Source organism: Oncorhynchus gorbuscha, linkage group LG09 (genome assembly GCF_021184085.1).
Source record: "Oncorhynchus gorbuscha isolate QuinsamMale2020 ecotype Even-year linkage group LG09, OgorEven_v1.0, whole genome shotgun sequence".
NCBI lineage: Eukaryota > Metazoa > Chordata > Actinopteri > Salmoniformes > Salmonidae > Oncorhynchus > Oncorhynchus gorbuscha.
Genome location: NC_060181.1, coordinates 36,170,864 through 36,186,889, shown reverse-complemented (window position 1 = coordinate 36,186,889; position 16,026 = coordinate 36,170,864). Strand labels below are relative to the sequence as shown.

Genomic DNA, 16,026 nt, shown 5'->3' with positions numbered 1-16,026 from the left:
AACATTCATAAATGTATTCGCCTACGGCTATGTGCTATTCAAATGTACTACACGTTGCTCTATTTTATAACGTGAAAAAAAAGTGAAAAAAAGGGTCTGTGTAATTTTACAGCACATTTAAAGGGATTCTTTGGGATTTTGGCAATGAGGCCCTTTATTTACTTCCCCAGAGTCAGATTAACTTGTGGATAAAATATGTATCCATTTAAAAAGGAAGTTACTGTGTCCAGTAAAAAGGAAGTTACTTTCATGAGCCAATGCTAGCTAGCATTAGCACAATGATTGGAAGTCTATGGTTATCTGCTCGAGTGCTAGTAGATACCCATAGCACACTAGCAGATACCCATAGAGTGCCAGTCATTGCGCTAACGCTAGTTAGCAATTGTGCTAGCGCTAGAAACATAAAAATGGTATCCACAAGTTCACCTGACTCTGGGGAAGTAGATAAGGAACTTATTGCCAACATTTTGAAGTATTCCTTTAATAAAATGTGAAATATCGGAATTATCAGACAAAAGTCAAGATTGAGGATAGCTTATATCAAACACAAAGTGACTTTAGCATAATTATTGGCTAGAATATGTAACTGAACTTTAACTATTTCACTTTTCACCTATCAAAGTTAACATAAATCTCTAGAAAATGTAAAAACATATTTATTTTTTATATTTGATACGAGACAAAATATACTTCGACCTTAGGCCTGATATTCCTCCAGAGAAAACAATTATTTAGAAAGTAAGGTATACTTTCACCTGGACTTGCACTCAATGTCAAACAATTTTATCACAAGACATGACAAGCTATAAAGCAAGTGACCTTTTCAGCTGCAAGACGGATGGAGCTGGAAACAGGCCAGAGAGCAGGGTCAAAGGGCAAACACGGGGCTGGAGGTAAATATATAAAAACACTTTTCAATGGAAAACGAAAATGAATGTTTTTTTTATTAAAACAGGTCCAGGTAGTCCCTCACTGTTTCTGTCTGTTTATTTCTGTGTGGTGCCTAATGAACATGACCCTGGTGGTGAGTCATCACTGAAGAGGAGACAGAAACACTTTTATTCGTTCCTTCTTGGCCTGGCAGTGATCTCCCTGTAATGTGTGAAGAAAGAGTAAGGAAAAAGAGGGCAGAGGAAGAAAGATAGTGAAAAGAGGAGCGTCACAGGGTGAAGAGGACAAGAGAGATAGACAGAGTAACAATGTGGGTAAGAAAGTTAAACAGGGAGGCAAAAGCATACCATGATTGTAGAAGGTAGAAAAACAAACAGAAGAGGAAGAGATAGGGGGGGATAAAATAGAGAAAAGGAAAGATGTGCAGAGTATGGGAAGAGAGTGAACAGAAAGGCGAGAGCAACAGAGGATTGGTGGAGGAGGGGTCGGGAGTGGAGGGGTGGCATAAGAACCCATAACCATCGACCAGTGTCTTGCTCAGGGAAGGGGTACACTGTACGGTAAAAAAAGGGGTACCACTGACCTGTAGATGAAGACGGTGACGGTGGCGATGATGATGAAGATGAAGCACACAACGATGGCCACCATCTGGTGCATAGTGACAGTCCCTGGGACGAAAGAACAAACTATGTTATTGAATTCTATGAAGTTATACCCAGGGCAAATTCAATAACATCTGTCATAGTATGTGTAGCATATGGCAAGGTTTTGTTCATTTGCTACTACAGTCCCATAGGGAGGAGCATTGACCCAGCTTGGTCCGTGTTTGGCCGGAGTAGGCCGTCATTGCAAATAAGAATTTGTTCTTAACTGACTTGCCAAGTTAAATAAAGGTTAAATAGATAAAATAAATACATTAACATTTGAGTCATATACAGAGCAGACACTCTTATACATAGCCACTTATAGCATTTGCATCCAGCTAAGGTAGATAAAAATAACCAAATAATATAAGTTGCTTAAACAAGTAAATAAATCCATTTAATATAGCCATCACAATTAGTTGTGATAGGCTTCTAAACCTGAGAATGCTTTAGAAATCAAAACACAAGGGCTGCATGACGCAGCTGTATAAAGCCATATCGATGAGGAGTATCCAGCCATAAGCAAACAAGAAAATGCTCATCCAAAAGCGGCCCTCCTAGTGGCCAGGGACTTTAATGCAGGCAAACCTAAATCCGTTTGACCTCATTTCTACCAGCATGTCACATGTGCAGCCAGAGTTTAAAAAAACTCTAGACCACCTTTACTCCTTTACCCGCAACCACCCTCTGGATCTTCATGATGCTCTCTGCGCTTTTAACTAACCTCTGAGACTATCACAGTGCAGGTGCATTTATACGGAGACTTGATTACACAAAGGTGGATTGTATTTATCATCATTAGTCATTTAGGTCAACATTGGATCATTCAGAGATCCTCACTGAACTTCTGGAGAGAGTTTGCTGCACTGAAAGTAAAGGGGCTGAATAATTTTGCACGCCCAATTTTTCAGTTTTTGATTTGTTAAAAAAGTTTGAAATATCCAATAAATGTCATTCCACTTCATGATTGTGTCCCACTTGTTGTTGATTCTTGACAACAAAATACAGTTTTATATCTTTATGTTTGAAGCCTGAAATGTGGCAAAAGGTCGCAAAGTTCAAGGGGGCCGAATACTTTCGCAAGGCACTGTACATGGAATCACTGGCCACTTTAATAATGGAACACTGGTCACATTAATACTGTTTAAATATTGCTTTACTCAACTCATATGTGTATACTGTATTCTATTCTACTGTATTTTAGTCAATGCCACTCCAACATTGCTTGATCTAATATTTATATATTTCTTAAATCCACCCTTTTACTTTTAGATTGTGTGTATTGTGAATCGTTTTTAAATACTACTGCACTGTTGGAATTAGGAAAACAAGAATGTTCACGTGACCAATACAATGTGATGTTTCAAGCAGACCACCATAGTCCCTGTGCCCAAAGAAGCGAAGGTAACATGCCTAAATTATTACCACACCATAGCACTCATGTTGGTAGCCATGAAGTGCTTTGAAAGGCTGGTCATGGCTCACATCAACACCATCATGCCGGAAACCCTAGTCCCACCCCAATTCGTATACCACCCCAACAGATCCACAGATGACTCAATCTCAATCGCGCTCCACACTGACCTTTCCCACCTGGACAAAAGGAACACACACCTATGTGAGAATGCTGTTCATTGACTACAGCTGAGCGTTCAACACAATAGTGCACACAAAGCTCATCACTAAGCTCGGGACCCTGGGACTAAACACCTCTCTCTGCAACTGGATCATGGACTTCCTGACGGGCCGCCCCCAGGTGGTAAGGGTAGGCAACAACACATCTGCCATGCTGAACCTCAACACTGGGGCCGCTCAGGGGTGCGTGCTTAGTCCCGTCCTGTCCTCCCTGTTCAACCATGACTGCATGGCCAAACACGACTCTAACACCATCATTAAGTTTGCTGAAGACACAACAGTGGTAGGCCTGATCACCGACAATGATGAGCCTATAGGGAGGAGGTCAGAGACCTGGCAGTGTGGTGCCAGGACAACAACCTCTTCCTCAATGTGAGCAAGACAAAGGAGCTGATTATGGACTATAGGAGAAGGCGGGCAAAACAGGCCCCCATTAACATCGACTGGGCTGTAGTGCAACGGTTCAAGAGTTTGAAGTTCCTTGGTGTCCACATCACCAACAAACTATCATGGTCCAAACACACCAAGACATTCGTGAAGAGGACACGATAACACCTTTTTCCCCATCAGGAGACTGAAAAGATTCGGCATGGGTCCCCAGATCCTCAAAAAGTTATACAGCTGCACCATCGAGAGCATCCTGATCTGTTGCATCACCGTCTGGAATGGAAACTTGCTCGGCATCTGACCGTGAGTACATCACTGGGGACAAGCTTCCTGACATCCAGGACCTATATACCAGGCGGTGTCAGAGGAAGGCACAAAAATGGTCAAAGACTCCAGTCACCCAAGTCATAGACTGTTCTCTCTGCTACCGCACGGCAAGCAGTACCGGAGCGCCAAAAGGCTCCTTAACAGCTTCTACCCCCAAGCCATAATACTGCTGAACAATTCATCAAATGGCCACCCAGACTATTTACATTGATCCCCCCCCCCGTTCTTTTTTACGCTGCTGCTGCCACCTGCTGTTTATCATCTATTTATAGTCACTTTACCTGTCATGTTTTGTCTTATATTATCTTGTCATTTTGCTTTCCCTTCTGTTCGTTTCCCCCCTGCTGGTCTTATTAGGTTCGTTCCCTTTTTTCTCTCTCCCTCCCTCTCTCTCTTCTCTCTATCGTTCCGTTCCTGCTCCCAGCTGTTCCTATTCCCCTACTCAATCATCTAATCTTTTCACACCTGTTCCGTATCTTGCTCTCTGATTAGAGTCCCTATTTCTCCCCTTGTTTTCCGTTTCTGTCCTGTCGGATCCTTGTATATTGTTCGCCGTGCTGTGTCTTTGTCTCGCCCTGTCGTGTCTTGTTTCCCTCAGATGCTGCGTGTGAGCAGGTGTCTGAGTCTGCTACGGTCGGTGCCTTCCCGAGGCAACCTACAGTTAATGGTCGAGTCTCCAGTCTGTCCTCGTCACTACGAGTGGAATTAAGTTTTTATGTTTTGTTTTCTGCTCTGATTGTCCAGGAGTATTGCCTATTTCCTTTACTGGAATAAAGACTCTGTTTTCGCCAAGTCGCTTTTGGGTCCTCATTCACCTGCATAACAGAAGGATCCGACCAAGAATGGACCCAGCGACTACAGATTCTCGTAACACTGCCGTCGAGATCCAAGGAGCCATGCTCGGCAGACACGAGCAGGAATTGTCTGCTGCTCGTCATGCCGTTGAGAACCTGGCCGCTCAGGTTTCCGACCTCTCTGGACAGTTCCAGAATCTTCGTCTCGTGCCACCTGCTACTTCCTGGTCTGCCGAGCCTCCGGAACCTAGGGTTAATAACCTACCTTGTTACTCCGGGCAGCCCACGGAGTGCCGCTCCTTTCTCACCCAGTGTGATATTGTGTTCTCTCTCCAACCCAACACATACTCTAGAGAGAGAGCTCGGGTTGCTTACGTCATATCACTCCTTACTGGCCGGGCTCGAGAGTGGGGCACAGCTATCTGGGAGGCAAGGGCTGATTGTTCTAACAATTACCTGAACTTTAAAGAGGAGATGATTCGGGTTTTTGATCGTTCAGTTTTTGGTAGGGAGGCTTCTAGGGCCCTGGCTTCCCTATGTCAAGGTGATCGATCCATAACGGATTACTCTATAGAGTTTCGCACTCTTGCTGCCTCTAGTGACTGGAACGAGCCGGCGCTGCTCGCTCGTTTTCTGGAGGGACTCCACGCAGAGGTTAAAGATGAGATTCTCTTCCGGGAGGTTCCTTCCAGTGTGGACTCTTTGATTGCACTCGCCATCCGCATAGAACGACGGGTAGATCTTCGTCACCAAGCTCGTGGAAGAGAGCTCGCGTTAACGGTGTTTCCCCTCTCCGCATCGCAACCATCTCCCTCCTCTGGCTCAGAGACTGAGCCCATGCAGCTGGGAGGTATTCGCATCTCGACTAAGGAGAGGGAACGGAGGATCACCAACCGCCTGTGCCTCTATTGCGGACTTGCTGGACATTTTGTCAATTCATGTCCAGTAAAAGCCAGAGCTCATCAGTAAGCGGAGGGCTACTGGTGAGCGCTACTACTCAGGTCTCTCCATCAAGATCCTGTACTACTATGTCGGTCCATCTACGCTGGACCGGTTCGGGTGTTACATGCAGTGCCTTGATAGACTCTGGGGCTGAGGGTTGTTTTATGGACGAAGCATGGGCTCGGAAACATGACATTCCTCTCAGACAGTTAGGGAAGCCTACGCCCATGTTCGCCTTAGATGGTAGTCATCTCCCCAGTATCAGATATGAGACACTACCTTTAACCCTCACAGTATCTGGTAACCACAGTGAGACTATTTCCTTTTTGATTTTTCGTTCACCTTTTACACCTGTTGTTTTGGGTCATCCCTGGCTAGTATGTCATAATCCTTCTATTAATTGGTCTAGTAATTCTATCCTATCCTGGAACGTTTCTTGTCATGTGAAGTGTTTAATGTCTGCTATCCCTCCCGTTTCTTCTGTCCCCACTTCTCAGGAGGAACCTGGCGATTTGACAGGAGTGCCGGAGGAATATCATGATCTGCGCACGGTCTTCAGTCGGTCCAGAGCCAACTCCCTTTCCTCCTCACCGGTCGTATGATTGTAGTATTGATCTCCTTCCGGGGACCACTCCTCCTCGGGGTAGACTATACTCTCTGTCGGCTCCCGAACGTAAGGCTCTCGAGGATTATTTGTCTGTGTCTCTTGACGCCGGCACCGTAGTGCCTTCTTCCTCCCCTGCCGGGGCGGGGTTTTTTTTTGTTAAGAAGAAGGACGGTACTCTGCGCCCCTGCGTGGATTATCGAGGGCTGAATGACATAACGGTTAAGAATCGTTATCCGCTTCCCCTTATGTCATCAGCCTTCGAGATTCTGCAGGAGCCAGGTTCTTTACTAAGTTGGACCTTCGTAACGCTTACCATCTCGTGCGCATCAGAGAGGGGGACGAGTGGAAAACGGCGTTTAACACTCCGTTAGGGCATTTTGAGTACCGGGTTCTGCCGTTTGGTCTCGCTAATGCGCCAGCTGTTTTTCAGGCATTAGTTAATGATGTTTTGAGAGACATGCTGAACATCTTTGTTTTTGTCTACCTTGACGATATCCTGATTTTTTCACCGTCACTCGAGATTCATGTTCAGCACGTTCGACGTGTACTCCAGCGCCTTTTAGAGAATTGTCTCTACGTGAAGGCTGAGAAGTGCTCTTTTCATGTCTCCTCCGTCACTTTTCTCGGTTCTGTTATTTCCACTGAAGGCATTCAGATGGATCCCGCTAAGGTCCAAGCTGTCAGTGATTTGCCCGTTCCAAGGTCACGTGTCGAGTTGCAGCGCTTTCTAGATTTCGCTAATTTCTATCGGCGTTTCATTCGTAATTTCGGTCAAGTTGCTGCCCCTCTCACAGCTCTTACTTCTGTCAAGACGTGTTTTAAGTGGTCCGGTTCCGCCCAGGGAGCTTTTGATCTTCTCAAGAAACGTTTTACGTCCGCTCCTATCCTCGTTACTCCTGACGTCACTAAACAATTCATTGTCGAGGTTGACGCTTCAGAGGTAGGCGTGGGAGCCATTCTATCCCAGCGCTTCCAGTCTGACGATAAGGTTCATCCTTGCGCTTATTTTTCTCATCGCCTGTCGCCATCGGAACGCAACTATGATGTGGGTAACCGCAAACTGCTCGCCATCCGCTTAGCCCTAGGCGAATGGCGACAGTGGTTGGAGGGGGCGACCGTTCCTTTTGTCGTTTGGACAGACCATAAGAACCTTGAGTACATCCGTTCTGCCAAACGACTTAATGCACGTCAAGCTCGTTGGGCGTTGTTTTTCGCTCGTTTCGAGTTTGTGATTTCTTACCGTCCGGGTAGTAAGAACACCAAGCCTGATGCCTTATCCCGTCTCTTTAGTTCTTCTGTGGCTTCTACTGATCCCGAGGGGATTCTTCCTTATGGGCGTGTTGTCGGGTTGACAGTCTGGGGAATTGAAAGACAGGTTAAGCAAGCACTCACGCACACTGCGTCGCCGCGCGCTTGTCCTAGTAACCTTCTTTTCGTTCCTGTTTCTACTCGTCTGGCTGTTCTTCAGTGGGCTCACTCTGCCAAGTTAGCTGGTCATCCCGGCGTTCGAGGTACTCTTGCTTCTATTCGCCAGCGCTTTTGGTGGCCTACTCAGGAGCGTGACACGCGCCGTTTCGTGGCTGCTTGTTCGGACTGCGCACAGACTAAGTCAGGTAACTCTCCTCCTGCCGGTCGTCTCAGACCGCTTCCCATTCCTTCTCGACCATGGTCTCACATCGCCTTAGACTTCATTACCGGTCTGCCTTTGTCTGCGGGGAAGACTGTGATTCTTACGGTTGTCGATAGGTTCTCTAAGGCGGCACATTTCATTCCCCTCGCTAAGCTTCCTTCCGCTAAGGAGACGGCACAAATCATCATCGAGAATGTGTTCAGAATTCATGGCCTCCTGTTAGACGCCGTTTCAGACAGAGGTCCGCAATTCACGTCACAGTTTTGGAGGGAGTTCTGTCGTTTGATTGGTGCGTCCGTCAGTCTCTCTTCCGGGTTTCATCCCCAGTCTAACGGTCAAGCAGAAAGGGCCAATCAGACGATTGGTCGCATACTACGCAGCCTTTCTTTTAGAAACCCTGCGTCCTGGGCAGAACAGCTCCCCTGGGCAGAATACGCTCACAACTCGCTTCCTTCGTCTGCTACCGGGTTATCTCCGTTTCAGAGTAGTCTGGGTTACCAGCCTCCTCTGTTCTCATCCCAGCTTGCCGAGTCCAGCGTTCCCTCCGCTCAAGCGTTTGTCCAACGTTGTGAGCGCACCTGGAGGAGGGTGAGGTCTGCACTTTGCCGTTACAGGGCACAGACTGTGAGAGCCGCCAATAAACGTAGGATTAAGAGTCCTAGGTATTGTTGCGGCCAGAGAGTGTGGCTTTCCACTCGTAACCTTCCCCTTACGACAGCTTCTCGTAAGTTGACTCCGCGGTTCATTGGTCCGTTCCGTGTCTCCCAGGTCGTCAATCCTGTCGCTGTGCGACTGCTTCTTCCGCGACATCTTCGTCGCGTCCATCCTGTCTTCCATGTCTCCTGTGTCAAGCCCTTTCTTCGCACCCCCATTCGTCTTCCCCCCCCCCCCGTCCTTGTCGAGAGCGCACCTATTTACAAGGTACGTAGGATCATGGACATGCGTTCTCGGGGACGGGGTCACCAATACTTAGTGGATTGGGAGGGTTACGGTCCTGAGGAGAGGAGTTGGGTTCCGTCTCGGGACGTGCTGGACCGTTCGCTGATTGATGATTTCCTCCGTTGCCGCCAGGATTCCTCCTCGAGTGCGCCAGGAGGCGCTCGGTGAGTGGGGGGGGTACTGTCATGTTTTGTCTTATATTATCTTGTCATTTTGCTTTCCCTTCTGTTCGTTTTCCCCCTGCTGGTCTTATTAGGTTCGTTCCCTTTTTTCTCTCTCCCTCCCTCTCTCTCTTCTCTCTATCGTTCCGTTCCTGCTCCCAGCTGTTCCTATTCCCCTACTCAATCATCTAGTCTTTTCACACCTGTTCCGTATCTTGCCCTCTGATTAGAGTCCCTATTTCTCCCCTTGTTTTCCGTTTCTGTCCTGTCGGATCCTTGTATATTGTTCGCCGTGCTGTGTCTTTGTCTCGCCCTGTTGTGTCTTGTTTCCCTCAGATGCTGCGTGTGAGCAGGTGTCTGAGTCTGCTACGGTCGGTGCCTTCCCGAGGCAACCTACAGTTAATGGTCGAGTCTCCAGTCTGTCCTCGTCACTACGAGTGGAATTAAGTTATGTTTTGTTTTCTGCTCTGATTGTCCAGGAGTATTGCCTATTTCCTTTACTGGAATAAAGACTCTGTTTTCGCCAAGTCGCTTTTGGGTCCTCATTCATCTGCATAACATTACCCGTACCTACATGTACAAATTACCTCGACTAACCTGTACCCTCGCACATTGACACAGTATCGGTACCCCCTGAATATAGTCTCGTTATTGTTATTTTATTGTGTTACTTATATTTTTACATTTTTTTTATTTTTACTTTACTTTATAAAGTTATTTATAACTTTACTAAATAAAGATATTTAGTACATATTTTCATAACTCTATTTCTTGAACTGCATTGTTGGTTAAGGGCTAGTAAGTAAGCATTTCACCGTAAGGTCTACACTAGTTGTATTCGACACACATGACAAATGCAAATGTATTTGATTTGATGCAACTCTATACATGGGCTCTGATCCTTTCCCTTCTAGCAGGGAGAGAGAGACAACTGCATTGCTGCTATGCTTTGTAGCAATAAAGGCAGGGGATATCTAATCAATGAAAGATGGAATTTAAATTACAGAAATGAGAAAGAAAAGTTACAACGACCAAAAGCCAACAGGTAGGCTGCTATTTACGCTATAATCAGAGTGGAGTTATGTTATCCACAATAATCGAGAATTTCACAAAGCATGCTTTCCACCCGTCTACCCCAACCCCGGCCAACAGCTCCACCCCCCCAATACATACATGTATTGTGTAACATTGAGTCCTGGGAGTGTCATCTGATGAAGATCGTCAAAGGTTAGTGATTCATTTTATCTGTATTTTTGCTTTTTGTGACACCTCTTTTTGGTTGGAAAATGGCTGAATGCTTTCTGTGACTAGTTGCTGACCTAACATAATGATATGTTCTGCTTCATGCTGAAAAGCCTTTTTGAAATCGGACACTGTGGTTGGATTAACGAGAAGTGTATCTTTAAAATGGTGCAAAATACTTGTATGGCTGAGGAATTTTAATTAAGAAATTTCTGTTGTTTTGAATTTGGCACCCTGCAATTTCACTGGCTGTTGGCGAGGTGGGACGCTAGCGTCCCTAACGATCCCAGAAAGGTTAAGTCCCTGACTGATGTCTTGAGATGTTGCTTCAATATATCCACAGAATTTTCACACCTCATGATGCCATATATTTTGTGAAGTGCCCCTGTCTCTCCAGCAGCAAAGCACCCCCCCAACATGTTGTCAACCCCGTGCTTCACGGTTGGGATGGTGTTCTTCGGCTTGCAAGCCTCCCCCTTCTTCCTCCAATCATAACGATGGCCATTATGGCCAAACAGTTCCATTTTTGTTTCATCAGACCAGAGGACATTTCTCCAAAAAGTATCTTTGTCCCCCTGTGCAATTGCAAACAGTTGTCAGGCTTTTTTTATGGCGGTTTTGGACCAGTGGCTTCTTCCTTGCTGAGCGGCCTTTCAGGTTATGTTGATATAATAATGGTTTAACTGTGGATATAGATACTTTTGCATCTTCACAAGGTCCTTTGCTGTTGTTCTGGGATTGATTTGCACTTTTTGCACCAAAGTACGTTCATCTCTAGGAGACAGAACTTGTCTCCTTCCTGAGCGGTATGACAGCTGCGTGGTCCCATGGTGTTTATACTTGCGTACTATTGTTTGTACAGATGAACATGGTACCTTCAGGCGTTTGGAAATTACTCCCAAGGATAAACCAGACTTGTGGAGGTCTACAATTGTTTTCTGAGGTCTTGGTTGATCTTGGCCTTGGCTTCTTTTGATTTTCCCATGATGTCAAGCAAAGAGGCACTGGTTTTGAAGGTAGGCCTTGAAATACATCCACAGGTACACCTACAATTGACTCAAATTATGTCAATTAGCCTATCAGAAGCTTCTAAAGCCATGACATAATTTTCTGGAATTTTCAACTTAATGTATGTAAACTTCTGACCCATTGGAAATGTGATACAGTGTTGTTGGAAAAATTACTTGTGTCATGCTCAAAGTAGATGTCCAAACCGACTTGTCAAAACTCTAGTTTGTTAACAAGGAATTTGTCGAGTGGTTGAAAAATGAGTTTTAATGACTCCGACCTAAGTGTATGTAAACTTCCGACTTCAACTGTACATCTGGTCCTTCTTTGGACACTGTGTTAACAAACCTCCAAACAAGCTTCAACGCCATACAAAACTCCTTCCATGGCCTCCAACTGCTCTTAAAAGCCCGCACCCGCCCGCCCGACGAGCATCACTTCTCTGGACGGTTGTGACTTAGAATATGTGGACAACTATAAATACCTAGGTGTCTGGCTAGACTGTAAACTCTCCTTCCAGACTCACATTAAGCATCTCCAATCAAAGTTAAATCTAGAATCTGCTTTCTATTTTGCAACAAAGCCTCCTTCACTTATGCTGCCAAACATACCCTCGTAAAACCGACTATCCTACCGATCCTGGACTTCGGCGATGTCATTTACAAAATAGCCTCCAACACTCTACTCAGCAAATTGGATGCAGTCCATCACAGTGCTATCCGTTTTGTCACCAAAGCCCCATATACTACCCACCACTGCGACCTGTATGCTCTCGTTGGCCGGACCTCACTACATATTCGTCGCTAAACCCACTGGCTCCAGGTCATCTATAAGTCTTGGCTTGGTAAAGCTCTGCCTTCTCAGCTCACTGGTCACCATAGGAACACCCACCAGTAGCACACGCTCCAGCAGGTATATTTCACTGGTCATCCAACACCTCTTTTGGCCGCCTTTCCTTCGAGTTCTCTGCTGCCTATGACTGGAACGAATTGCAAAAATCACTGAAGTTGGAGACATATCTCCCCAACTAACTTTAAGCGTCAGCTTTCAGAGCAGCTTACCGATTGCTGCATCTGTACACAGCCCATCTGTAAATAGCCCATCCAACCAACTGCCTACCTCATCCCCATATGTGTTTTTGTTTTTCTGCTCTTTTGCACATCAGTATTTCTACTTGCACATCCTCATCTGCACATATAGCACTCCAGTGTAAATGGCTAAATTGTAATTACATCACCACTATTGGCCTATTTATTGCCTTACCTCCTTACTTCATTTGCACACACTGTATACATATTTTTCTTTTGTGTTATTGACTGTACATTTGTTTATCCCATGTGTAGCTCTGTGTTGTTGTTTTTGTCGCACTGCTTTGCTTTATCTTGGCCAGGTTGCAGTTGTAAATGAGAACTCGTTCTCAACTGGCCTACCTGGTTAAATAAAAGGTTAAATATTTTATTTTTTAAATGTGTAGGCTAACTGTAGGACAGTGAAAAGCTCAGTAATGTTATGGCTAGGCTCAATTAGCCTAGTTAGCTAGCTTCTTTCAGTTTGATGCAGTCGAAAACATAATGTTAACTTTCACTGCTATGAGGATGACACACAGCTGTACATTTCAATGAAACATGGTGAAGCCCCAAAATTGCCCTCTCTAGAAGCCTGTGTTTCAGACATAAGGAAGTGGTTGGCTGCAAACGTTCTACATTTAAACTCGGACAAAACAGAGATGCTTGTTCTCGGTCCCAAGAAACAAAGAGATCTTCTGTTGAAAATAACAATTAATCTTGATGGTTGTACAGTCGTCTCAAATAAAACTGTGAAGGACCTTGGGGTTAATCTGGACCCCGATCTCTCTTTTGACATATCAAGACTGTTTCAAAGACAGCTTTTTTCCATCTACATAACATTGCAAAAATCCAGAACATTGTCCAAAAATTATGCAGAAAAATGAATCCATGCTTTTATTACCTGTTCTAGGTTAGACGACTTCAATGCTCTACATTCCGGCTACGCGGATAAAGCACTAAATAAACTTCAGTTAGTGCTAAATACGGCTGCTAGAATCCTGACTAGAACAAATGATTTATTTTTTGAATCGTATTACTTCAGTGCTAGCCTCCCTACACTGGCTTCCTGTTAAGGCAAGGGCTTATTTCAAGGTTTTACCGCTAACCTACAAAGCATTACATGGGCTTGCTCCTACCTATCTTTCCGATTTGGTCCTGCCGTACATACCTACACGTACGCTACGGTCACAAGATGCAGGCCCCCTAATTGTCCATAGAATTTCTAAGCAAACAGCTGGAGGCAGGGCTTTCTCCTATAGAGCTCCATTTATATGGAATGGTCTGCCTACCCACGTGAGAGATGCAGACTCGGTCTCAACCTTTAAGTCTTTACTGAAGACTCATCTCTTCAGTAGGTCATATGATTGAGTGTAGTCTGGGCCAGGAGTGTGAAGGTGAACGGAAAGGCTCTGGAACAACGAACCGCCCTTGCTGTCTCTGCCTGGTCGGTTCCCCTCTTTCCACTGGGATTCTCTGCCTCTAACCCTATTACAGGGGCTGAGTCACTGGCTTACTGGTGCTCTTCCATGCCATCCCTAGGAGGGGCGCGTCACTTGAGTGGGTTGAGTCCCTGACACGGTCTTCCTGTCTGGATTGGCGCCCCCCCTTGGGTTGTGCCATGGCGGAGATCTTTGTGGGCTATACTCGGCCTTGTCTCAGGATGGTAAGTTGGTGGTTGAAGATATCCCTCTAGTGGTGTGGGGGCTGTGCTTTGGTAATATCCTGCCTGTTTGTCCCTGTCCGGGGGTATCATCAGATGGGGCCACAGTGTCTCCTGACACCTCCTGTCTCAGCCTCCAGTATTTATGCTGCAGTAGTTTATGTTTCAGGGGGCTAGGGTCAGTCTGTTATATCTGGAGTATTTCTCCTGTCTTATCCTGTGTGAATTTAAGTATGCTCTCTCTAATTCTCTCTCTCTGTCTCTCTTTCTTTCTCTCTCTTGGAGGACCTGAGCCCTATAACCATGCCTCCAGACTACCTGGCATGATGACTCCTTGCTGTCCCCAGTCCACCTGGCCGTGCTGCTCCAGTTTCAACTGTTCTGCCTGCGGCTATGGAACCCTGACCTGTTCACCGGACGTGCTACCTGTCCCAGACCTGCTGTTTTCAACTCTCTTGAGACAGCAGGAGCGGTAGATATACTCTCAATGATCGGCTATGAAAAGCCAACTGACATTTACTCCTGAGGTGCTGACTTGTTGCACCCTCGACAACTACTGTGATTATTATTATTTGACCATGCTGGTAATTTATGAACATTTGAACATCTTGGCCATGTTCTGTTATAATCTCCACCCAGCACAGCCAGAAGAGGACTGGCCACCCCTCATAGCCTGGTTCTTCTCTAGGTTTCTTCCTAGGTTTTGGCCTTTCTAGGGAGTTTTTCCGAGCACCGTGCTTCTACACCTGCATTGCTTGCTGTTTGGGGTTTTAGGCTGGGTTTCTGTACAGCACTTTGATATATCAGCTGATGTAAGAAGGGCTATATAAATACATTTGAAGACAGCTACTATGTAACCAGATGGGATGATAAATAACTAGCAAGAAGTTAGTCTAGCATGAGATAAGTGGTTGGGGTCTCTCCCTCTGTGCCTTATGGTGCTCTGAGCTTCCTATGTGTCACACACACACACACACACACACCCTCCACTCCTCCTAATAGCCCACAGCTGCTCACTCTTTGCCTCTCTCTCCCTCTTTCTCCATGGCTCCGGTTGAATAAAGTAGAAAAACATTTGGCAAAACCATTTCTGCTGCTTCCTTCACTTGTATTGGACAGTTTGTCCTATTGGTCCTTTCGGAACAGGTTTAAAAAATGGCTGCATAATGGGTCCGGGTCAGGCTTTACCGTGTCCATTTCATAACAGCACTCTAAAGGAGTCAGAACGCTTCAGTTCGGCTGGTGGCTAGCCAAAGTCGGATAGTCGATCCGAATGAGAAACTAAATCAGCAGTAGTACTGTTTGACCATTTTAAGATGCCATAGCCAGCATACACTTCCTCAAAATAGTCAGAATTAGTCAAAGATAACGTAAAAACGTAAAAATCCTTAGCGAAGTCCAAAATTAACAAAAATGTCAATATGTCATCATAATACTTGCACAAACTCTTCCAAACTGCAAAAAGCATGCTGAGCGCTGAGTACCAGCTAATTAGCAAGGACCATTAGCAAGATTGGTAGGCTACCCATCAGCGCCATTCATGTCCATAGTTTTGGATTGAGATTACCGTGATCAACGGCCACAGGAAATGTGTCTCCTATCATCATGACTGCCGGTGTGGTGTTAATATGGCCACCGCAACGGCAATAATTGTGAGCAGCACAACATTTGAATGTTTCTCTCAGTGTTTATAAAATCTCCAGGGGTTTTGTTAATTCGTATGCAAATATACATACAGTGGGGAGAACAAGTATTTGATACACTGCCGATTTTTGACATTTTCCTACTTACAAAGCATGTAGAGGTCTGTCATTTTTATCATAGGTACACTTCAACTGTGAGAGACGGAATCTAAAACAAAAATCCAGAAAATCACATTGTATGATTTTCAAGTAATTAATTTGCATTTTATTGCATGACATAAGTATTTGATCACCTACCAACCAGTAAGAATTCCGGCTCTCACAGACCTGTTAGTTTTTCTTTAAGAAGCCCTCCTGTTCTCCACTCATTACCTGTATTAACTGCACCTGTTTGAACTTGTTACCTGTATAAAAGACACCTGTCCCCACACTCAATCAAACAGACTCCA

General features: G+C 45.3%; 1 protein-coding gene across 3 annotated transcripts in view; it reads right to left on the bottom strand.

Annotated features, from left to right (window-relative positions):
• The window catches only part of LOC124043472 (atrial natriuretic peptide receptor 1-like), a 131,099-nt gene that overhangs the window by 16,171 nt on the left and 98,902 nt on the right, over window positions 1-16,026 (bottom strand). For all 3 annotated transcript variants that reach the window (XM_046362098.1, XM_046362099.1, XM_046362100.1), the window contains one exon: window positions 1,475-1,559. In XM_046362098.1, coding sequence (XP_046218054.1) covers window positions 1,475-1,559 — 85 coding nt within the window. The remainder of the gene's footprint in view (window positions 1-1,474; window positions 1,560-16,026) is intronic.